We start from the raw sequence: 25,244 nt of genomic DNA on the forward strand, positions 1-25,244 counted from the left end.
TAAATTATATTTTTTAATACTATTGGTTTTTTTTTGCTTTTGTACTTAATATTTATTGTTCTTTGCACTTTTTATTAATGTTTTTTTCTATTTGTATCCACTTTGCTGCTGTAATAACGTAAATTTCCCCACCATGGGACTAATAAAGGAATATCTTATCTTATATCTTAAATTAATTTTGTGGAAAATAATAAAAAAAATATATAAAAACAAACCAAATATTTTAAATGGCAACAATACGTATCTGTTATAACAACAATGAACAAAAAAGTTATTAAAATTCACCCGTTTGTATTAATTCACTCATTCAGTCTTATTTTAAAAGAATCAACTGGATGTTTCTATGTGTGTGATCGTGTCTAACTTGTCAGTGTGGTTGTAGTTCCTCACTATGACCACCGGAGGGCGCTAAAACAACACTGTTTTTAACCACACTGTAATAGCCCTCTAGCGGTCAACCTGCTGAACTACACCCAGCCACACATTAAACAGATATGATCACATACGTCATAATGAAACATCCGGTCCAACCAGTCAAAATAAATGTAACTGGTCTGGTTTGACTGTTTATTTAGCATAAAGTATTAAATTATCACCAACTTCCGCTACTTTTTTTTTTAACGTGGATTAGGATTATATGGGACACTTTTTGCAATTCTGACTTGTTCACCATGAATCCAATGCATTATATCAACACCTAATATTTTTATTATAAAGATATGTTTTTAAACTGAATTCATGAACTCAATTGTTGATAAATAAACATTTAATTTGAAAGGATTTTTGAATTTATGCTATTTTTTTTATTTTATATATTTTAAAAAAAAATCTCCCCCATGTAGTGCCTTCAAGTACCTCCTAATAGTGCCCACATTTAAAAGCAGGTAGAGTTTTACAGGAAATTAGCTCCTAATGTAAACACACAGTCACACTTTCCTCTCTCTCTTTTAATCATTAGCCTATCTAACGTCTTTCTATCGGCCGTCACCATGACAACAGGAGTCATTCAAACCTGGTTGCCTTTTTAATTAACTTCTTATTGGTGCAAACTGTTTTAGAGTTTCAGCTCAACTCAAACACTAAAATCAAAGTAAGATACGTCTAAAGTTAAATAAAGCTGAGACTATAGATTAATTACTGTTTAACATTAAAATATATATTTATTTATAGTCTTTCCCCTTTTTGCTTTATGACTATTTCTAAGGCAGATTAAGGGCATGTTGTAATACGTCTCAGTCTGTGGCTCTTATCTTTTTACTTGATTTAATGATTATATATTGACTTTTTATGCCTATTGTGTAGAAGTTTTTTATTTATTATATATATTATATATTATATATCAGGACCTGAGTACTGTATTTCATTCTTCTCATGTATCTACATGGCTGGAATGACAATAAAAATCCTTGAATATGATTATTTACTTTATTTATACTAAACTATACTAAACATATCGGTTTATCACTGGTATTATATCACAGATATATTGGTATCTGTTGTCCAGTATGTGCCAATTAATGTTTTTAAAGTTATATAGGCAGAATTTTTTGTGTGTATTTGAGCCTTTTTCTTAATTCAAATTTAATATATACATACATGTTTTGGTTTTTTTCGTTATTTAGTTAGTCATAGTTGTTTATAGATATTACATTCCCAGTGACGTTTACTATTTCAGTGCACTGATGTCATTTAATGCAATACAGTTTATTGTCAAGTGGTAAAATCACCAAGGGCCCAATCCACCCTAGCGGATGTGGACTACCGAGGAAGAGGAAGAAGAGGAGGAAGAGGAGGAAGAAGGAGTAAGACCGACCAATGGCATTAACCATGGGGCGTGATCAACCCTTCACCATCCTAGGAAACAAAAATCTGCCTCCCCCGGAACCAGGAAGAGTGTAAAGCTTGTAGTAACAAACCCTTCACTGTTTCTCTGCTGCTGATCTTCTTTCTTCTTCCTCCAGGCTCTAATGTCGAGCTCCGCAGGTTGGGACCGGGCCGGACCGAGGCTGTTGCCCCGCTTACTGCTCCTGCTGGCCGGACTCACGGTGCTCAGCGGGCCGGTCGGAGCCTCGTCGCAGCCGGGGAAATGGATCCTAAACGTGGACAGCGTGAGTGTGCTGCTCGGGGTCTGCTGCTGGATGTTTGCTTTATGAATCACTGAGCAGATAAATTAACATGTTCGCTTCACTTAAAGCAGCTCTGGTGTCTTTTTAATTAGTTTACAGCTTTAATTTCCTCTTAAAACATGTTTAAACTCATCTGGAGGGTTAAATAAAAACATGTAAACAACGTCATCAGTGCTGCTTTGAGGTATTTTATTGTGGTGTATTCACGTGATGCTACTTAATACTTTTGCTTTTACTTTAAATATTGTACTTTTTTACTCACAATGAATAAAATAACAAGCTTTTTAAAATACAACCTGTATAAGGGTCAATGGTGAGATGCAACCTATAGTGTCCAATTGGTGTAACCAGTATGTTTTCATAAAAACCTGACAGGGTTAAGATACATTTATTTGACAGCTTTAGCTACTTTTCAAGATGAAGATTTGACACAATTAATAATATAATGCTCTTTTAAAAACTGGTAAATACTGGTTACACCAATTGGACACTATAGGTTGCATCTCATTGACCATTATACAGGTTGTATTTTAAAAAGTGTGTTATATCATTAATAATTGTGTCAAATCTTCATCTGAAAAGTAACTAAAGCTGTCTAATAAATGTACCCTAACCCTGTATTCAGGTTTATATGAAAACATACTGGTTACACCAATTGGACACTATGGGTCAATGACGAGATGCAACCTATAGTGTCCAATTGGTTTAACCAGTATGTTTTCATATATTTTGTGGTTACACCATTTGACATTTTCAGGAGCATTCAGTCTTACGTTTGGTAAAAAATGGTGCAAATGTCATTTCAAATGATATAAAACCACAAAAATACTAAATGTACATTTTAACAAAACCTGATGCTTCTTTTAAAACTAGTTTTTAGGATATGTTTGAACTGTTCATCTTGCCAACACTTATTTGTCACTGACCCATTAGGATTTATCTGCTTATGTACTTTTACTGTAATACTTAAATACACGGAGTTCATAATACTTGAGAGGAGATCATGATATAGTGTGATTGTAAATGTATTTTCCCTTCAAAAGAATAGTGTCAAATCTAAAGAAAGCACTGTCTCTGCTCTATGAAGCATAAATAAAGGATCAATCACCCATTTATTAATGATTGATAAAGATATATGAGCATGCAAAATACATGTGTGGTTCAAAATATGGTATAAGAACTAATTATAAAGGATAATGAAGCTGGAAGGGTCCGAATATGAACAGTATTTAAAGACTAGAGCATGTTTGCATTAATAGAAAAGTTTCTCCCACAGATTGAAACTGAAACTGTAGTTTTAACTGAGGTTAAACACTCCACTGGTTTGTTTCCTCTTATCTCTCAAACACACTCCGTCTCTTTTCTGTCGCTCAGAGTTCAAACTCGTTCTGACAGTCGGAGCAGGAAGTTGTGGGGGAGTGTTCATGTTTAAACGGCTGGATATAACAAGCTGCCTTTCATAAACTGTCATGTATTAATGGAGAGTTCAGTCTTCAGATATATAAAGGTGTGTTTGTTTTCTTCACGGTGCAGAAACATGGTTGATTTGAGCTTTGTTACCGTTGTAGATGTTCCTGTTTCACTCTGTGTCACGGCTCAGTTTACGTTCCTCCTTTCATCAGACTCTCTGGAAATGTGACACGTACAAGAATAAACATAAATGAGAATTATTGAGTCGATCGGCAGAAAATGAAGCAGCAACTATTTCTATAATCGATGAATCACTTAAATCCATTTATAAGCAAAATGACTTTTTTCATTTATGAAGGTTTTTTGCTGCTTTTTAGTCTGATTATGTCTTGAGTTTTTGGACTGTTGGTTGGACAACATTGTGCTTAACTGAGACTCATTTATTGTAGAATATGGACAAAAAATCTCAAAATATCAGAGTTCAAAAAGTCTGTTTGTTTGTTTTTTTTGCGGCACATAGATGCAGAAAGTTTGTCAAACAGCTGAATATTATTTATGAATAGAATGAATGAATTGATGCTTTTATAAATGTTTTATTTATGGAGATATTTAATGATGATTGTTTGTGTTTCATTTCTTCCAGGAATCAATAAAGAAGCAGAATTACTTCCTCTTCACTAAAACTCTGTTTAACAGCACCTTCATCCATCTGAAATGTGAGTAGATCCTCTTCTTCTTCTTCTTCTTCTTCTTCTTCTTCTTCTTCTTCTTCTTCTTCTTCTTCTTCTTCTTCTTCTTCTTCTTCTTCTTCTTCTTCTTCTTCTTCTTCTTCTTCTTCTTCTTCTTCTTCTTCTTCTTCTTCTTCTTTTCATTTATTTAGTCTTCACATCATTATAGTAAGAATAGTTAGAAGACGTCAGTGTGATCTCAGTAAGTCCAGAAGAGTTTAGTTTAGTTTAGTTTAGTTTAGTTTAGTTTAGTTTAGTTTAGTTTAGTTTAGTTTATTTCGATCATTAAACTCAAATACACACATGTATAAATTAGGGCTCAACTGTTGCTGGATTTTTGGGGCTGATGCTGATATTAAGGAGTCAAAAAATTCCAATATCGATATATCACCCAATGATTGTATATATATGTAAAGAATATATAGGCGGCTACATAAATTTTTTTTTTTTTTGCAATGATCTCTTTAAAACACTTGTGATGATATAGAAGATATGTGGAGGAAAGCATATTTATGATATTTTACCACTTGACAATAAACTGTTTTGCATAAAATAACATCAGTGCACTGAAATAGTAAACCTCACTGGGAATTTAATTAATATCTATAAAACACTATAACTAACTAAATAACAAAAAAACCATGCTTTTATATATTAAATTTGAATGAAGAAAAAGGATCAAATATACTAAAAAATGCTGCCTATATAACTTTATATCATATCATATACGCCGATACCGATATATCTGTGATATAATACCAGTGAACCGATATATTGGTCAGCTTTAGTATAAATAAAGTAAATAATCATATTCACGGTTTTGTTTTGTCATTCCAGTCGTGTAGATACATGAGAAGAATGAAATACAGTACTCAGGTCCTGATATATAATATATACAATATATAATAAATAAAAAACTTCTACACAATAGGTATAAAAAGTCAATATATAATCATTAAATCAAGTAAAAAGATAAGAGCCACAGACTAAGAGGCATTACAACATGCCCTTAATCTGCCTTAGAAATAGTCATAAAGCAAAAAGGGGAAAGACTATAAATAAATATATATTTTAATGTTAAACAGTAATTAATCTATAGTCTCATCTTTATGTAACTTTAGACGTATCTTACTTTTATTTTAGTGTTTGAGTTGAGCTGAAACTCTAAAACAGTTTGCACCAATAAGAAGTTAATTAAAAAGGCAACCAGGTTTAAATGACTCCTGTTGTCATGGTGACGGCCGATAGAAAGACGTTAGATAGGCTAATGATTAAAAGAGAGAGAGGAAAGTGTGACTGTGTGTTTACATTAGGAGCAAATTTCCCATCAAACTCTCCCTGCTTTAACTCTTTATGATCACTGATCAAACACGTACGTTGATTTATAACTTTAATCAGAAGAGTTCACAGCTGTGACTCAATATGTTGTGTTTAGTTCACACAAGTAGAGCTGCAACAATTAGCTGATTCATTGATAAGTTGATTAATAGATAATAAATTACCAGATTCAAGAGCCAAATGTCTAAATCCTCTGGTCCCAGCTTCATAAATGTGATTATTTCTGGTTTCTTTAGTTCTTTTATGACAGTAGATTGAGTATTTTTGGGTTATGGACTGTTGGTCGGGGTCAAAATGAGATATTTAAAGTCACATCTGAGTCTTTAGGAAACAATAATCAACATTTTTCACCATTTTCTGAGATTTTACAGATCAAAATTGATAAAATAATGATCATAAATGCAACATATAATCATTAGTCACAGCCCTGGATTCAACTGTCTCCATTGTGAACGTCAAATTACAACAAAATCAATCAATAAACTGAATAATTAGCAACGTAACAGACAAACGTGTATAGTTCATTAGTAGCATTACTTCATCTTTTATGATTAAATTGTATTCATTTATTTATTTATCTGCCTTTTATTTTCAATTTTGCCTGTTTTTCTACTCTGACTGTTCTGTTTTATTGCTTCTTCTTCTTCATAACCAACATTTTATGTCTTACTTCTTTATTTTTACTCTTTTACTCCAAACATCTACTTTTACTCACTGTATTCTATTATAGTGGCTTTATTATTTTATTTTATTTTTATATATATTTTTTTATATTGTATTAATCTTTTATCAGCTATTTATTTAATTTTTAAATTTTTATTTATTTTATTTTTATTTATTTTATTTTTTAAAATGTTTTTATTTATTTTTTATTTTTTTTATTTTATTTTAAATTTCTTTAATTCTTTTAAAAAAAATTAAATTTTTATTTTTACATTTTTATTTTATTTATTTATTTATTTATTTATTTATTTATTATATTTTAACCCTTCAATCTTCTGGTGCTTCCTCATTGCAGAATCTTGACAGTTATGATAGTTCCTGTTTTTAGTGATTTAGTAATAGTTTCTAATCTGATCTGTGTGTGTGTGTGTGTGTGTGTGTGTGTGTGTGTGTGTGTGTGTGTGTGTGTGTGTGTGTGTGTGTGTGTGTGTGTGTGTGTGTCAGTATCCTGTAACTCGTCGTCTCCGGTCCAGTTAAACGTCTCCTGGTATCTGAGGAACTCTCACTGCTACAACGAAGTCTTCAACCAGAACGTAAGACTGCTGCTGTTCTCTAAACCCACCTACACCTGTACATCTGCTGTGGTCTGATCTAAGTGTGTGTGTGTGTGTGTGTGTGTGTGTGTGTGTTTTTGGTTCTAGATGCTGCTGGCTGAAAATTACTTCAAGTCGACGATGGTCCAACCAGAAGGAGGAAGTGGTTTCTATGTTTTCCACAAATATCCAACCATCACCTGTCAGCAGCACATTAACCCCAACATGGTGATCACACACACACACACACACACACACACACACACACACCACACACACACACACACACACACACACACACACACACACACACACACACACCAAGCCATAATGAAATGAGTAATAAATAATCATATCTTGTGATTGAATATTAAAGCGGGTGCGTTTGTTTTACTGCACAGTTCGGCCTCGATGTGTTTGAGATGATAACCCGACTGACAGAACCGAAGCAGGAAACGGTGAGTTTGGAGTCTTTAAAGAACTTTAAAGAAAAACATCAGACAACAAATACGCTGATACCGAAATGTCTGTGAAAGGCCAATACGGGCCGATAATATCAGTGGACTGATTTACTGTATCTGTCGGGCTCTAATTAAAATTGTTCAATTGTTCAGCCTGAAACTCCAGTTTTACATTATTTCAATGAAGTACTGTTGTGTTATGTGTCTACGTAGCTGGAGTCTTTATTTCAATACATCAAATCAAATCTATGAATGAAGTGATGTTGTGTGGTTCTGTCGCTGGCAGAGCGGACGGTCACACTGAGCCTGACCGCATTGATTCTGCTCATATCGCCCAGCTCTACCTTCCACATGAATCCAAGCTTCCTCAGGTTTTGGTGGAATATGGACTCACATTTCCACTGCTACATTTATCACTCAGGGGAAACATTAAGATATAAAGTGTGTAGCCTTGATTTTTTGTGTAATGGAGTGTATATAACAACCTTATGTAATAGTATAATTAAGTGTCTGACATTTATGGAACTGTTATATATCTTAATATGTTAATTTCACTCTGCACATGTTGGTTTTAGTCATGCTTTTTGTTTTCTGGACAACAAAACAGTGGAAATCTATGTATTCTGTATTTAAACACAATTTGCCGTAATCAACAAAATCTCCACCTCTGTTTCTACCCGTCTATCAAACACAGAAACATAAAAGGATATACAGTGATGAAATTATAAATTCTAATAAAATCTGTGTTCTTCTGTTTTTCAGCCAGATGTAGGGACGGGTTTGAAAAGGACGAGGAGAGCACCGATGCCCCCTCCAAAACCAAAGGTCTGCAATAAAACATATAATAGAGCTTATTCCTTTGTTATTTGTGCAGATAAATTCATTATAAATAATTAACAACACATCTGTGGAATCAGAACAAGTGAAATAAGCTTTTTAGGAATCCCAAGATGTGAGCAGATATGTCTAAATATTGATATTAAACATATTTTACAATGAATTCTCAATAATTAAATGATTTATTACACATTAATAGATCAGTTGCCATCTATTAAATTAATTACCAGCTGTTTTTAATGATCAGTTAATCGATTAGACTTTATTTAGTATAAACTCTGATTTCAGCTTCTCAGATGTGAATATTTTCTGCTTTCTGTGATCTTTGAGTTGTTGACAAAATGAGACATTTGAAGACTTAAGGAGACATTTTTGATCATTTCCTGACATTTCACAGACCAAACAACAACACATCAAAAGATTAAAGAAATAATAATAATCAGTAGTTGCTGATGCACAATTTAGTTAATAATTCCTCCTAATATCATAATGCCCCAGTGTTACAGTATAATATACACATTTAAAGGCTTTTGATAGTCCAAACATTTAAAAAAGAAATTGTGTTTTTTGGATGTTCTCTATTTATTTTTGCTGTTTTAATGATGAAATGTTTGTTTCTCTCTCAGGCTGCTGCAGAGAAGACCAACAAAACAGAAACAGGAAAAACTGATGTTAAAGAGGTCTGTGTGTGTGTGTGTGTGTGTGTGTGTGTGTGTGTGTGTGTGTGTGTGTATGTGTATGTGTATGTGTATGTGTATGTGTATGTGTATGTGTGTGTGTGTGTGTGTGTGTGAGTGAGTGTGCAGCGCCATCAGCTAAACCTGCTGTAAGAGTGACATCTGAGCAGGAAATCACTGGTTTAGAAACCTAATGCATGCTCTACTGTTACAGAAAACAGTTTAACCTGCAAAGTAAAGAGAGACTGTGATCTCTTATTTTGACAGGTCTTTTAACTTCATATACATTTCCTGCTAATTTGTTGTGTAATTTACAGATATTTAAAGATTCCTTGTTGAAAAATAACTTTAAAAATGTGTTGTATTAGTTTTTATAGTCATTATATTTGTGTTCACAGTTGTTATTTTTCGAAAAATGTTAATAATTATGACTCAGACTCAGAAATGTGCTTCAGTGTTATAAGAAGCACATTTCCAATCCACAACCCAATAGTTTCTTCTTTTTATACTACTACTAATAATAATAATAATAATAGGAAGAAGAAGAAGGGAGGAGTGAGAATACTGATATTTTCCTTCCATCTACTTTAGAAGCAGCAGTTCTTCTCCTCTTTTTCTCTCTCTGCAGGAAAGAAATTGATATTAATAATATTAAAATCAACACTTATTCCCCCTTTTAGCAAAGTTTTAATACCAAAAGCATAATTGTGTGTGTGTGTGTGTGTGTGTGTGTGTGTGCAGATGTGACGCAGCTCATTGTTACCTTTTATGTTAAATCTTGCTTATTTTCCGTGGATGTTAAAGCTCTGGTGTGTGGTCCCTCAGGTGGCCTCTCATCCTCACTTTGACGCGGTGGCAGAGAGTTGGGAGGACGGACCGTACATGTTCATCCTCAACATCCTAGAGGTGAAAGACAAAAGCCGAGCCCCCGACCCCAACAATCCTCCTGCACCCTGGAGCCTCCAGCGTCAGTACTCACTTATATTTAACTCTCTTCTCACATTAGCAGCTTTTATATGTTATAGTTTTAGTGGAGAAAATGTTCCTTTACAGTAGATGATGTGTGTTTGTGTGTTTTTTGCATTGCAGTGCAGGTCAGCATGAAGGGTCCCTCACGACTACATATCAGCCCATGAATGGCCTCTGATGGTGGTAAGAAAACACAACAACAACAACAATAAAACCCTAACCCTAACCTGCAGCTACTTTTATTTTTATTTATTGAACAGAAAATAGCTCAAATGAATAAAATAATAATCTAAGTAAAATAAAAATACAAAAAAAATTGAATGATCATAAAATGAAATAAATAAATAAAAATGTATAATAAAATAAATAAAATAAAATAAATACATAAATAAAAATATATAATAAAATAAAATAAATAAAAATATATAATAAAATACAATAAATACATAAATGAAAAATATATAATAGAATAAATACAAGAAAATAAAATTAATAAAAATATATAATAAAATTAAATAAAATTAAATAAATAAAATTAAATAAATAAAATATATATAAAAAAATGTATATAAAGAAAACATAATAGTTTGAAAGAGAGGAAAAATAAAAAAAAATGCATAATAAAAAAAATAAAAAGCCTAAGTGAGAAATTTAGATTTGTATTACAGGACATATTTTACTTATTTTTTATGCGATATAAAGAATATAAATATAGAATAATTTTAATGTTCGGGCTCACCCTGCAGTTACTTCCAGATTACACTGGACCTCAAACGCATCACACTGACAGAACTGGATATTCTTGCTCCACTGGAATGTGTCTCTTCACCTGGATGTTTGCTTTCATATTCATCTAAACCCTAAATTATCATTTTAACACATAACACAGTTTAATAAGAGCAGGATTTGTGACTTTGCAGCTAGTTTGGAGCCAGTTTTGCACAAATAGTGACAGTGAACCATCCTGTGAAGTAGGAGACATCTTGTCCTGATGAAATGAAAACATACTAACACTTCAAAACCAGGAAACAAACTTACATTCATGGATATAAAAGAGCTTTTCCATTCAATTTCATATATAAAGTTGCTGCTACCTTAAAGCCAAAGGAATTGCACACAAACACATATTCCTGAGTAGCTGCAGATCACTGATTGGCTCTTTGAATCTCCCGTCTCTGTCCTCAGTTCTACATGGTGATGTGTATCGTCTACGTGCTGCTGGCGTTGCTCTGGTCGCTCCTGTCTGCGTGCTACTGGAGGGATCTGCTCAGGATCCAGTTCTGGATCGGAGGAGTCATCTTCCTGGGAATGTTGGAGAAAGCCGTTTACTACGCCGAGTTTCAGAGCATCAGATACGACGGTTTGTCAGGTAGGTGGCGATCAAATTTTCTCTTCTACGTGAAGATGCTGAGCAGAGTGAGAGTTAAAGGAGTAATGGCGCTTTTCCACTATACAGTTCTAGCATTGCTCGGCTCGACTCGACTCGGTTTGGTACCAGGAACCTTTTCCATTACTATAGTACCTCCTCAATGTGGGCGGGGTCGTCATAGCGACACAAACAGATAAACAATGGAGGACATGGAGGTGATGGTGTACTTGCTGCTGTATGAGGCTTTCTGTCTCACACAAAGCAAGAGAAGAGAAACTAATCTCTGTAACGCTGTTGTTGGTATTTAAAAATGGCGGGTTTGATTCTTGTGTGGGACGGCTCATGACTCTTCCAGTGACTCTCTGACCAATCAGTGGCCGGCAGTCTGTTGACGTCACATTTTAGTAACGGCTCGGCTCGCTTGGAACCTCGGCAGAGTAGGTACCAAAAAAGTAGCAGGTACCAGGTTCTATCCCTGATGGAGACGCAGAAAAAAACCGAGTTGAGTCGAGCCGAGTACTGCTAGAACTGTATAGTGGAAAAGCGCAATAAATGTAATGCTTCCTCCTGCAGTCCAGGGGGCGGTGGTGTAGTAATGTTATGCTTCCTCTTGTAGTCCAGGGGGCGGTAGTGTTCGCTGAGGTCCTGTCTGCAGTGAAGAGGACTCTGGCTCGGGTCCTCGTCATCATCGCCAGCCTTGGATACGGCATCGTCAAGTAAGCGTCGTCTCCTCACAGCTCTGTGGAGTTTATTTTACACCTTTATGAACTTTAATGTGACCTAATGATCATTCTTTAGTTCATCTTTTCATCACTCTCTCCCCGTGTGTCTCCTTCAGGCCCAGACTCGGCGCGTTGCTCCACAGAGTCGTCGGAGTCGGTCTGCTCTACCTGATCTTCTCCATCGTCGAGGGCATCCTACGAGTCAACACTGTAAGTAACTGTAATATAAATGCACTGTATTGTACGATAAGTGTAGTTATGGTGACAGGTGTGTGTTTACGTGTGTGTGCGTGCGTGTGTGTGTGTCTCTAACTTGTCTCTCTCTGCAGGATCGAGGCGATGACAACAGCAGTAAGGTTTTGTGTGACATAGTGCTGGCCTTCATTGACTCCTGTATTGTCTGGTGGATATCCTTTCAGAATAAAAGTACAGAGATCACAACTCAACCTAAACCCTCCTACAAAATAAAACTTCTTATTTCCTTTTAATCATTACTTTACAATTAGGCCCAAAATAAAATAAAAGCCACATCCAAAGACTAAATAAATAGAGTAACTGTCTTCATGTGTAACTGTTCTAATACTGAATTATGAGGCAGCGCTGGAGGAGTCTCTCTCTCTTTTTTTTTCATCCTCTCTCTTTCTCTCTCTTTTTCATCCTCTCTTTTTCTCTCTCTCTCTCCCTCTCCCTCTCTCTCTCTCTCTCTCTCTTTCTGTCTCTCTCTCATTCTCTCTCTCGCTCTCCCTCTCTCCACCCCCCCCTTCTCTCTCTCTCCCTCTCACCCTCTGTCTCTCTCTCTCTCTCATTCTCTCTCCCTCTCTCCCCCCCTCCCTTCTGTCTCTCTCTCATTCTCTCTCTCTCTCTCTCTCTGTCTCCCTCTCTCCCCCCCTCTCTCTCTCCCTCTCTCCCCCTCTCCCTCTCTCCCCCTCTCCCTCTCTCTCCCTCTCCCTCTCTCTCCCTCTCTCTCTCTCTCTCTCTCTCTCTCCCTCTCTCTCTCTCCCTCTCTCTCTCTCTCTCTCCCTCTCTCTCTCTTTCTCTATCTCTCTCTCCCCCCCTCTCTCTCTCTCTTTCTCTCCCTCTCTCTCTCTTTCTCTATCTCTCTCTCCCCCCCTCTCTCTCTCTCTTTCTCTCTTTCACTCTCTCTTTCTTTCACTCTCTCTTTCTCTCTTTCATTCTCTCTCTCTCTCTCTCCCCCCCCCCTCTCTCTCTCTCCAGCCTCGTTCAGTCAGTGTTTTACCGCCTCGTTAAGGAAATGAGATCTGACGTTAATTAGTCTGCATCATATTAAGAAATGTTCTGGGAACAGTGAAAGCTCTAAACGTCGGCCTGTCAGTCTAAAATAAAACCTTTTTAAGAGATTCATATTAAAATATTCATATTATTATAATATATTTATTTACACCAAATAAATCATTATAAGTTATAAGTCCATATTAATGCATCTTTAATTACTTTTTGTGTCCAGGCAACAAAACAATATTAAATATAGTATCAGTGCTCTATAAAGTAATATTTAAACTTAATTAGAAGTGACTTAACTTTTTTAACTTATGTTATAGTTACAGATATATTTTCTTCTATTTGAGCATTTACTATAATTTATTTCTCTTTGTTTTTAGAGTAGACGTTTTTATTGATGTTATAGTGATGAGATTTTTATTTCAAGTATTTTCTTTAAATTAGAGTAATAATATCTGTGTCACGCTAAAGGGGGAAAATCTTTACATTAAAAGTAATAATAGTTCAGTCATTGTTCACGGTTGATGCCACCTGCTGCCACCAGAGGGCGACAAAAAAGTAGATTTTATATGTTTTCAAAGTCTAATTCAGAGTGATTCACATAAAACATGAAATGCATCAAGACAGGATGTAAAAGCAACACATGGCAACATAAAAATACATTTAAATACAATAAAAAATGATTAAATTGGAAATAAAATAGAGTAAGATTTTAACCCTAAAATAAACTTAAATGTGCCGTGTTTTCTGTGTGTGTGTCTGGATTCAGGTTCCTGCTTGTTTTACTCTCCTCAGGTTCTTGTTGTTTGTTCTGTTCATTTTTTGGGTGGGTTTTACCTCATCATCAGATTCAGCCTCAAAGTTGAATCAAAGCTTGATTCAATGTGCTGCTCTAACGCTAAATGATGGGTAAACTCCACCCGCTCGCTGCACCAAGGTGGACAAAACAAACGTTTTCAATTTTTTTCGTAGCTGCTAATTGACCCGAGTGTCAACGCTCTGTCTACATTCCTGTTTTCCCCCTTTTCTGTCTCTTCCTTTCACTCCTCCTCCTCCTCCTCTTCCTTCACCTTTTTCATCCTCACTTCTCCTGCATTGATGTCACTCCTGCCCTCCTTCTCATTTCACTTTCCATCCACTCCCACTTTCTTTCTCTTTCCCTCTTTTATTTCTTTTCTAGGCTGAAGATGATGTAGTTCTCCTGGCTGCTATCCCTCTGGCTGCACTCGACTCTACCCTCTGCTGGTGGATATCCACTACTGCACCTCCTTCCCTCTTCCCCCCTTTTTAGTAAAATGAAAAAAAAGTAGTTTCCTCTCTCTCCCCACTTTTTAATTTTTCCTGCTTTGTTTGCCTGAATGTATCGTCATCATCCTACGACCGAGTATTAGGGCCATTACTAAGAAAAAATAAATAAATACAATTTTGGAAATTACGAGAATAAAGTCGTAATATTACCAGAATAAAGTCGTAATATTATTTTATTCTCGCAATATCATGACTTTTTTTCTCGTAATATTACGACTTTATTTTCAAAATATTACGACTTTATTCTGGTAATATTACGACTTTATTCTGGTAATATTACGACTTTATTCTGGTAATATTACGACTTTATTCTCGTAATATTATGACTCTATTCTCGTAATATTACGACTTTATTCTCGCAATATTACGACTTTATTCTAGTAATATTATGACTCTATTCTCGTAATATTACGACTTTTTTCTCGTAATATTATGACTTTATTTTCAAAATATTACGACTTTATTCTCATAATATTATGACTTTATTCTCGCAATATTACGACTTTATTCTCGTAATATTACGACTTTTTTCTCGTAATATTACGACTTTTTTCTCGTAATATTATGACTTTATTTTCGTAATATTATGACTTTATTCTCGTAATATTACGACTTTATTCTCGTAATTTCCACAACAACAACAACAAAAAAATGTCTCTTAGTCTGGCCCTAACACTCCATCGTATCATCCAGCAGAAACCTTAGAAAACTAAAGGTTATTATCATGAAATTAACTTTAACTAGTTTTATATAAGTTTGGATGGATAGTACATAAAGGGATTTATCAGTTTTAGCTGTTTATTGTGCAGTAATCAATAGATTTAAAGTGATCAGACTGTGATGTTCCTTGACTGTGTCGTCACATCTTCGTGAGTCTGGCTCAGACGATGAAGCTGCTGAGGCTGAGGAGGAACGTGGTGAAGCTTTCCCTCTACAGACACTTCACCAACACGCTCATCTTCGCCGTCATAGGTACAAAAAATTGGGATGAAACTGGATTTAAAGTGTGTTTGTTTTATATACATTGTTTTTACAGCTTGTGTGTTTTCTATGTGTTTTCTAGCATCGGTCATCTTCATCATTTGGACCACCAAGACCTTCAGGATGTCTAAATGTGGATCTGTAAGTACATGACATTGTGGATTGACTATGAATGAAGTAGAAATTGACGAGTGTGGACTTTTGAATTTGTTTTAATAGATTTATTCCTGTGTGTTTATTTGGTGTTATTGGCTAAACTAAACCTTACACACAGTTTAAATACAAATAACAGAGAGAGATAAAAGTGTATCTATCTAGTCGTCAATTATAGCCTTCTAGAACCTGATGATGTCATAAAGTGCATTATCCAACAATGTAACAATCTCTGTTCCGATGATGTAATAATGTATTACATCATCGGGTTAACCTTATTTTTGCAGAACCTAATAATGTAATAATTCCCAATAATGTTATAAACATTATTACATTTTTTTATTGAGTTATGAGCGTTTTTTTAATGACATTATTGGGAAATTATGACATTATCACTTATTCTACAGGCTTTGATTGCGTTCAGTGGTAAAGTTTTATTTATATTTGGGGCCTGACTGACTTCACTCCTGTTTTTTTCCTCCATATTTAACAATTAAAAAGCAACTCATTAAACCTGTTGGTTGTTTCCCACTATGATAAACTCCACAGGATTAAAAACCAGTCATTTTCATCATTGGGTTGAAACATTATGAGGCTGATAGCATGTAGCATGATCCCAACTTTAGGTGGAAATTGGTGGTTTTTAGGTTAAATAACGTCTTTCAAGTCTTTGTTAGCTTTTTAGTTTTTAATGAGACGACAGTGTTCATCAAACTTTAACTTTAAGTGCTTCGAGTGCCAAAACTAATCCTTGAAAACATTCATCACGCTTTAGTTGCAGACACGAGCATTAAAAAAACAATCTTTAGGAGACTTTGTGTTTCTCTCAAAGCTGATTTACTTCTTTATGAGGCATGGTTGATGTAAGGGTCAATTATGTTTTATTTATGTGTCCATGTGGTTTAGTTTAAAGGGTTAAAATGTGAAAATAAACGTATGAATAACTTGCACACATTCTTTTTTTGTGGACCCAGCATCAAATTTCTGCTTTTAATCCATTTAGAGAGAATATATTAGAGGATTATGGCAAAAATGTCTAAGTGGTGTAACCATAAAAACTTTGTACCAAATAATTCAACTTGCTTAAAAACAGTAAATTCTCAATAAAACACCATATCAACTAGTTTGGCATGATCTTACATTATAACTTTATATTAAATAAAGGTAATGGAATACAATTGTTCTAAATATTACATTTACTCTGGTAACCATGGAGATCAGGAACCTGACTGCTTTACTTCTTTCTTTCTTTCTTTCTTTCTTTCTTTCTTTCTTTCTTTCTTTCTTTCTTTCTTTCTTTCTTTCTCCTCCAACTTCTTGTTCTGCCTCCTCTTCCTTCATTCCTTTCTTTCTGTCTTCCTTTCCCCCTACTTCTACTTCTTTCTTTCTCTTCTTTGTCCTTTATCTTTCTTTTGTTCTTTCTTTCTGACTAGGTGGATAAAATATTAAATATTAATATTTTGTGGTTACACCATTTGACATTTTCAGGAGCTTTCAGTCTTACTTTTGGTAAAAAATGGTGCAAATGTCATTTCAAATGATATAAAACCAACAAAAATACTAAATGTACATTTTAACAAACCTGATGCTGCTTTTAAACTATTTTTGAAGATATTTCTTAATTGATTTAAAGTCAAATTTCAGAGAGTAACATATGAATTAACTCCATCTTCTCTTGTCGTATGTTGTTTAAAGCCTATAAAATGTGTTTCTTATTCAATGAAAACCGTCCCCTCTCTCTGCAGGACTGGAGGGAGATCTGGATCGATGACGCTTTCTGGCGCTTCCTGTTCTCCATCATCCTATTGGTCATCATGTTCCTATGGCGACCATCGGCCAATAACCAGAGGTAGAGGAGGGAGAGTCTGAGGAGCTGCTGATAGTTTGACTTTCTTTTTTTTTAATGGTGAATTTAAACATCTCTCTCTCCCACACTCTCACTCTCACTCTCTTTTTCACCCTCTCTTTTCCTTTCACTCTTTCTCTTTCACTCTCTCTCTCTTTTTCTTTCACTCTTTCTCTTTCACTCTCTGTCTCTCTCACTTTCTCTCTCTCTCTCTCACTCTCTCTGTCTTTCTCTTTCACTCTTTGTCTCGCTCTCTCTTTCTCACTCTCTTTCTCTCTCTCTCTCTCTCTCTCTCTCTCTCTCTCTCTCTCTCTCTGTCTCTCTTTCTCTCGCTCTCTCTCTCCAACAGGTACGCCTTCAGCCCTCTGATAGATGAAGAGAGCGGGGAAGAGGAGGAGCAGGAACCCATGATGAACGAAGCTTTCGGTCAGAAATGATCCTTCTTTTCCTCCCTCCACCTCTTCCCTCCATCATCTTTTACCATCTTTACAAACTGTAGTCTGACAACTCAGGTTTATTTATTAATTTTTACAGTGAAAACAAACAAAAAAGCAACAAAACCAGACAAAATGTTCCAAAAAGTGTCATTTATGTTAAATTTGCAGATTATTATTTTATTTGTAATTTTATAAACACTGAACACATGTTAGGAGCTTTCATAGGAATTTTCGTCATACATAAAGTCATAAATGTGAGTTCAGTATATCCCTCCTTCCCTCCATCCATCATCCCTCGTTCCCTCCCTCCCTCCCTCCTTCCATCCATCCATCCATCCATCCAGCCTTATTATTTCATCCATTTGTCTCTGCAGAGGGGATGAAGATGAGGGGAATGAAGATCGAGACCAACGGCTCGGCCAAAGCCAACAAAGTGGTGAGTGACGACGCAAAAAGGAGACGAAGTTCAAACCATCATCACATCCTCCTTTTTTCTTCCTTTTCTTATTCTAAAAAATAATATAACTACTTGTTTATATGTCAGTTTATTAGAATGACATGTAGTTTGACTTTCCGTCTGAATTCAAGTAAAACAACAACAACAAAAACACCAGATTAATAAACTTTTGCCTTATTTCAGTCTCTTAATAATCACTTCTGTAGTAAAACATGCAGAATATTATTTATTAAGTTGATCTCAGTCCATTTAAAGAGAAAACACATCACATGAACTCTATATTATTGTTGTTTTTTGCAGGATGAGGATCTGAAATGGGTAGAAGAGAACATCCCAACATCTATGGCAGACGTGTAAGTCATCAATCACAGCTGATCGTTACTTATCATATATTAATATTAATATCAGATTTGATGCTTAAAACCTTTTTTTCCTCACAGTGCTCTGCCACCTCTGCTGGACTCTGATGAGGTGAGTCCTACTATCCTCATAACTGCACACAGACAATAAAAATAATAATAATCTTTTAATAATTTCAGGATCACATGATAATATACAACAATCAAAATCAGACAAAAAGTTAATTAATAATAATTAATTAATTCTCCACGAAACACATCAAACCAGCGTGTAGAAACAATTTTCAATTCATTCCTCAGTGAATCCAACAGCGGACGGCACATGTGCACAGGAATGTCAAGTTCCTTTCCTCTTAGAGAACGAAACAGGCCACATTTGATGTTGTTTTTTATAGTTCAGATGAGTAAAGATGAAGCAAAAGTAGTCAAATGGATTCAGAAACCATATTAAATCATTAGAAATGGGTCATGAGTTTGTTACATATATATAAACATGAGATAAGAGAAGATAAATAAGGAGTTTTTGAACTACAGTAGAGCCTCAGAGTATAAATGACTCAGTGATAAATATCTTTAAACTGCATGTTTTAATTAGTGTGTAATAAGAAAATAAGAATAAGAACTTTGAATGAGTCCTTTCATATCTACATACACATGTTGCATCACCTTATTTCTACAGTAGCCCAGAAGGGACAAACCAAACAGCATCTCTAGAGAGGATCTTTATTTAGATAAGCTATCAGATAATCTATCCATCATGCACACGCACACGCGCACACACACACACACACACACACACACACACACACACACACACCTGTGACTCACCGAAGCAGGAACACGTTAATCACATTTGTAGTTCTGCTAACGACCAGCAGGGGGCGACAGTCACTCAGCAAAACAAAAAAGAAGCAGCTGTTGCCACGGTTACATCACACTGTTGTTTATCCTCTTTTCTGTTGTCATGGCGAGCGGTGACGACGACCTGGTGTGTGTGTGTGAATGAAAAACACAGGAAACGATGCTTTAAAAAAGATAATTTCTCTAAAGTTAAACATAAATCCTTTTAGAAACCAGTCACATAATAATCTATCAGACATCACAAGCTTAATATCACTTTATCTCTTCCGTTATCTGTTTATTCCCAATGTTTTTTAACCTTTTCCCAAATTATTTACCCTTTTTTATCTCTGAGCTGAACCTTTCAATCAATGAAGTGCTTCTTATATAAAAATCAATTCCTTATGTAAGCTGCTGAGAGATATTAAAACCCATAGAAAATATTAAGTATTACATTGCTTCCTGTGTAGGAGGAGGGGAAGGAAATAGGACTCAGGAAGGGAAGTGATCAACTACTAAGTTAATTAACTATTTTGATGATTGATTAATTGTTTTAAGTCATTTTATAAGAAAAAAAGTCTGAATTCTCTTAATCCAGCCTCTTAAATGTTGATATTTCTGGTTTCTTTCATCCTTTATGACAGTAAACTGAATATTTTTGCATTGTAGACTGTTGGTTGGGGACAAAACAAGATATTTAAGGTCACATCTGAGGCTTTAGGAAACATTAATCAACATTTTAAACACCAAATTGACAAAATAATCATCATAAATGCAACATATAATCATTAGTGGCAGCTCTGGATTCAGCCATCTCTACTGTAAGCATCAAATTACAACAAAATCAATCAATAAATTGAATTATTAGCAACGTAATAGTTCATTAGTTGTATTACTTTACCCTTTATTTCTCTTAATAGTCCGTAATGTCATTTTAGCCTTTAGAAAACAGTGATTAACATTGTTTTTCACTATTTTATGACCAAATAATTCAATTAAATATGAAAATAATCAAAGTATTAATGTTAGTAATCATCAGAAGCAGCCTTACACCTAAATGATTTAGTGTAATGAGTCTCGTTCAGTGTTCAGCAGATGACATTAAGGGGAAATAATTGCCTTAACTAGTCTTTGTGTCCTTATGGTAGATTATGTAATGTGTTTTAAATTAAGGACAATCCTGATACTAACCTGCTTATTATTCCCCATCGCCACAAATTATGTAATTCATCAGTATTAAGGACAGAATTTTTAAAAAGGGAAATAGCTTCTTTACTCTTCTTCTTAGAAATCCTCCTCTCTGTAGATTTTGTGTCTCTGTCAGAAGTTTTTGAGCTTGATTTGTCCAACAAAGGCTTCTGAAGTCTTGTACTGGTACTTTAGTTGAACTATAAAGGGATTAAAGGACAATTTCACACATTTTCAGCACCTCAAATGAACATTAAAGCTGTTTTTTCTTGTTTTAATTCATTGTTAAGTCTATAAAATGTCAGAAAAGCTTCAGATTGCTTTTTCTTGTATTATTAACAATTAAAAAACCCTAAAATATTGATGCTACAATAATAATAAAAAAGAGAAAAAGAGCGAATTCTTGTATTTTTAGAAGCCGTAAGCAGATTTTAAATGATTAAAGGTTAAGTTCACAAGCTTTTAAGTATCTTAAAACAACAGTCAGCAGCCCAAATAAACATTAAAGCAGTTTTATCTTGCTGTAATCATTCCTCCTGTTCATACTGACCATTAGAAGATCCCTTAATAATGTTTACAATGGAAGTGATGGAGGACTAAATCTGTTCATATTCAGGTATTTCACAGTATCTCCTCATAATTAGTCTTTATACTTAATCATTTGAGACTAGAATACCTCATCAGTCATTAATAAATAGGTGATTAATCCTTCATGAAGCTTTCAGAGAGCAGAGTGAGTGTTTAATTTGGTTGTATGCTGTTTGTTAATGAGGGAAAATACTTAAAATCAAATTATATAAGGTCAAATTTACGACAAAGTATTAGGGCCATACTGAGAGGGGGGAAAATAAATAAATAAAATGTAGGAAATAACAAGAATAAAGTCTTTATTCTCGTAATGTTACGTTTTTATTCTCGCAATATTACGACTTTTTCTCGCAATATTACGACTTTATTCTCACAATATTACGACTTTTTTCTCGTAATATTACGACTTTATTCTCGTAATGTTACGTTTTTATTCTCGCAATATTACGACTTTATTCTCATAATGTTACGACTCTATTCTCGTAATATTACGACTTTATTCTCGCAATAATACGACTTTATTCTCACAATATTACGACTTTTTCTCGCAATATTACGACTTTATTCTTGCAATATTACGACTTTATTCTTGTAATATTACGACTTTATTCTTGTAATATTACGACTTTATTCTCGTAGAACTAATGTTACGACTTTATTCTCGTAGACCTAATGTTACGACTTTATTCTCGTAGACCTAATGTTACGACTTTATTCTCGTAGACCTAATATTACGACTTTATTCTCGTAGACCTAATATTACGACTTAATTCTTGTAGAACTAATGTTACGACGTTATTCTCGTAGAACTAATGTTACGACTTTATTCTCGTAGACCTAATATTACGACTTTATTCTCGTAATATTACGACTTTATTCTCGTAGACCTAATATTACGACTTTATTCTTGTAGAACTAATGTTACGACGTTATTCTCGTAGAACTAATGTTACGACGTTATTCTCGTAATTTCCACACACACAAAAAAACATGTACATAAGAGTTAAAAGTTTAATCTGAATCTAATATGAAGCTTCAGTTTTGTCCAAATGAGTCAAATCTTCATCTTCTATGTTTCAACGTTACAGTGTTTTTAGTGCCAAAGTCTTTGTGTTACTATGGTTACACCACAGCTCAACAGGAAACACTAAGAGGGAATCTGATGCTAAAAACACTGTAAATGTGTCAGATATCACTTGATATGACTAACTCAGACAAATTACAGCGACTAATAACTCTTTTAGTGTCCTCTTATGGGCATGTAAGTATTGTTAAGATACATTTGAGTGACTGAACACATAATTATCTAATTAAATAGAGTAGTTATTATCTAACAGAGTCTCATTCTGATCGTTTTTAAGACAAGAAATGGGGAGAAATAAAAGATCTTCATGACATTGTAGTAAAATCGGACAAATTGGCTCCGTCAACGTCAGCTTAAATCTCTTCTGTCTGTTTGTGGGTTTCATCCATCAGCAGAAGGAATCATTTTAACAATGTCAACATGAAGGGGAAAAGATGGAGAGATGAGGAAGGATAGAAAGAGAGATGAAGGATAGAGGGGGATTCACAATGTGTCCATCAAATAGTCTGCAGGCTGTAACCCTTACATACTGTACTGTTTCATACATAGTAAAAAAAAAACACAACAACACAAACAAATAAATAAATAATGAGTCAATAAAAACAGGAAGTGAGGAAACACCAGAGGTAGAATAAAAAATGTAAAAAAAAAAAAAAAAATAGTACCCAAATGAAATAAAAGGTAATAAAAGATTAAAAAAATAAACATTTAAAACTTCAATAAAAACTGTAATAAATTATAAACTGGGTTAAAAAATAAAATAAAAAATCCAGTAATTCAAGATGTTGATTTACACTTTCTAATGATTTAACCTTCGTGTCGTCCTCCCGGGTCAAATTGACCCCGTCTGTTTTGACTTTTCCTTCCTTCCTTCCTTCCTCCCTCCCTCCCTCCCTCCCTCCCTCCTTCCTTCCTTCCTTCCTTCCTTCTGTCCTTCTTTCCTCCCTCCCCCCTTCCTTCCTTCCTTCCTTCCTTTCCTCCCTCCCTCCCTCCCCCCTTCCTCCTTTCCTTCCCTCCCTCCTTCCTTCCTTCCCGCCTTCCCTTCTTCCTTCCTCCCTTCCTTCCTCCTTTCCTTCCTTCTTCCTCCCTTCCTAACTTCCTTCCTTGACTCGAGGACAACAGGAGGGTTAAACTCATTCATAAAATCACTTAACTGTGTTTTTCTGTTGCAGGAAATCATGACAACCAAGTTTGAGATGTCTAAGATGGAGTGATGATGAAGAAGAAGAAAAAGAAAAAGAAGGAGTCTGGTAAAAAAAAATAATAATAACAACGAGACGAATGAAGAAATAAAACAGGATATTTTGTGAATGAGGTGAAGTGAAATTTTAAAAAATGCACATGAAGAGAGGAAAAGAAAAAAAAGATGGAAGTGATGGATGAAAAGAGGGAAGGTGGAGAGAAAGAGAGAAAGAAGTGTTTTTTGCTTTAGGAGGCGGAAGAAGTGTCAGTTTGTGATTGAATCCCTGAATTTATGAGCTTTGTAAGCCTTTATGTACATAACAGTGGGAGCGAACCCATCACAGCGGCACACAGAAGCTTTTTATTTTTCCTTTTTATTGCCTGTTTGTATTTATATCGATTATAAATATATATATACAGTATATTTTGACAAATTTGATGTTAATGAGGTTCTGTGCTACAGAGCGGCTCGTTTGCCTTTTTCACTGTTTACATTCAGAAAATGTGATTTTTTTTTTTTTTTGGTTTTTGTGTTTTTTTTCGGATCTTGTCTCGTCAATTTTTTTGTTTTTTTTTGTTTTTTTTCACGGTTGCCATGACAGTAACTCCCATCGTCTCTGCTGTTGCTATTCTGTTGTTTTTAAATATATTTTGTTCATAGATGTTGCGTGAAGTTTCTTTTTGGATCCTTTTCGAAAACTGTAAAGAGAAAAAAACCAAAGTTGTGAATCGAATCAAAAAGTTAGAAAAACAAACAAACATGAGATGTGAATGAGAATAAATGTTTCTCTTAATTTGTCTTTTTTTTGGGTTTTCGTTAGTTTCCAGCTGCTTCCGACCCAATTCGAACCATTAAATAAGATTATATTATGATAAATTTACAGACACTTTTCACTCGGGTTGGGTATCGGTCCTCGATCAACCGAAATAAATCGATATCGATAAGTAGTATCGAAACATCTCCCATCAACGATCAATCATTTTGCACCCAGAGCTATTGGTGTCACTTTAAAGGTACTTTGATTGGTACTGGTATCATAATTTTATAAACGATACCCAGCCCTACTTTACACACGGACTATAGTTTTACTTTGTTTTGGTGCCTGTGTACAAAGATATTTAGCAGGTTTTTTCATTTTAGGATGCAATATGTGAGTTAAAATGTGGAATATCTTTAATTCTGATAGATTTACTGGTGTAGAAGCACGATGGAGGTTTCTGGCAAAGCTTCACCTGCTTCTAAAGAGGAAGGAGAAGAAGAAAAAAAAAGTCCAAAACAGTCAAAGCTCCAGCAACAAACAACTTTATTGATAGAGCAACGACCTTTTGAGATGGATTGGTGTGAAACTTGTCGGCTTGTTTGTTATTATTTGACATTCAGTGATGTTTTTTGGATTGGGAACACATTACAGATGTGTTGCTAGTCAGCTGCAGCCTTTAAGTACAATTTAAAGAACAAGCAAGGCGACGTAAATGATCGATAGTCGGCAGGAGCTCTTTGAGGTCGGCCTCGGTCTTAAAGATATATTTTTTTAAACAGAAACCAAGCTGAACAAACCCACAGTGTGTTTCCATCACATATTTTCACGTCATCTTCACACACAGAAAAAAAAAACGTACTTCACTCCTTTGTCTTTAAATTTGCTCGATCACACACAAACACTGATGCAGATATGAGATAAATAAGGG

At 34.8% G+C, this 25,244-nt stretch overlaps 1 protein-coding gene across 1 annotated transcript; it reads left to right on the top strand.

The window, feature by feature from the left end:
• Positions 1 to 1,903: 1,903 nt before the first annotated feature.
• Positions 1,904 to 24,357, top strand: zgc:162698 (Transmembrane protein 87A-like). The gene is given in 22 exon segments (XM_062418987.1): positions 1,904 to 2,108; positions 4,180 to 4,252; positions 6,770 to 6,858; positions 6,967 to 7,086; positions 7,260 to 7,316; positions 8,082 to 8,144; positions 8,783 to 8,836; positions 9,659 to 9,800; positions 9,923 to 9,942; positions 9,944 to 9,985; positions 10,988 to 11,171; positions 11,788 to 11,887; positions 12,010 to 12,103; positions 12,223 to 12,300; positions 15,304 to 15,412; positions 15,504 to 15,562; positions 17,320 to 17,423; positions 17,770 to 17,846; positions 18,232 to 18,293; positions 18,615 to 18,667; positions 18,755 to 18,785; positions 23,546 to 24,357. Coding segments are annotated over 22 exon segments (1,794 nt in total). The 5' UTR covers positions 1,904 to 1,967; the 3' UTR covers positions 23,588 to 24,357.
• The last annotated feature ends 887 nt before the right edge of the window (positions 24,358 to 25,244 follow it).

Source organism: Scomber scombrus, chromosome 5 (assembly GCF_963691925.1).
Source record: "Scomber scombrus chromosome 5, fScoSco1.1, whole genome shotgun sequence".
Taxonomy (NCBI): domain Eukaryota; kingdom Metazoa; phylum Chordata; class Actinopteri; order Scombriformes; family Scombridae; genus Scomber; species Scomber scombrus.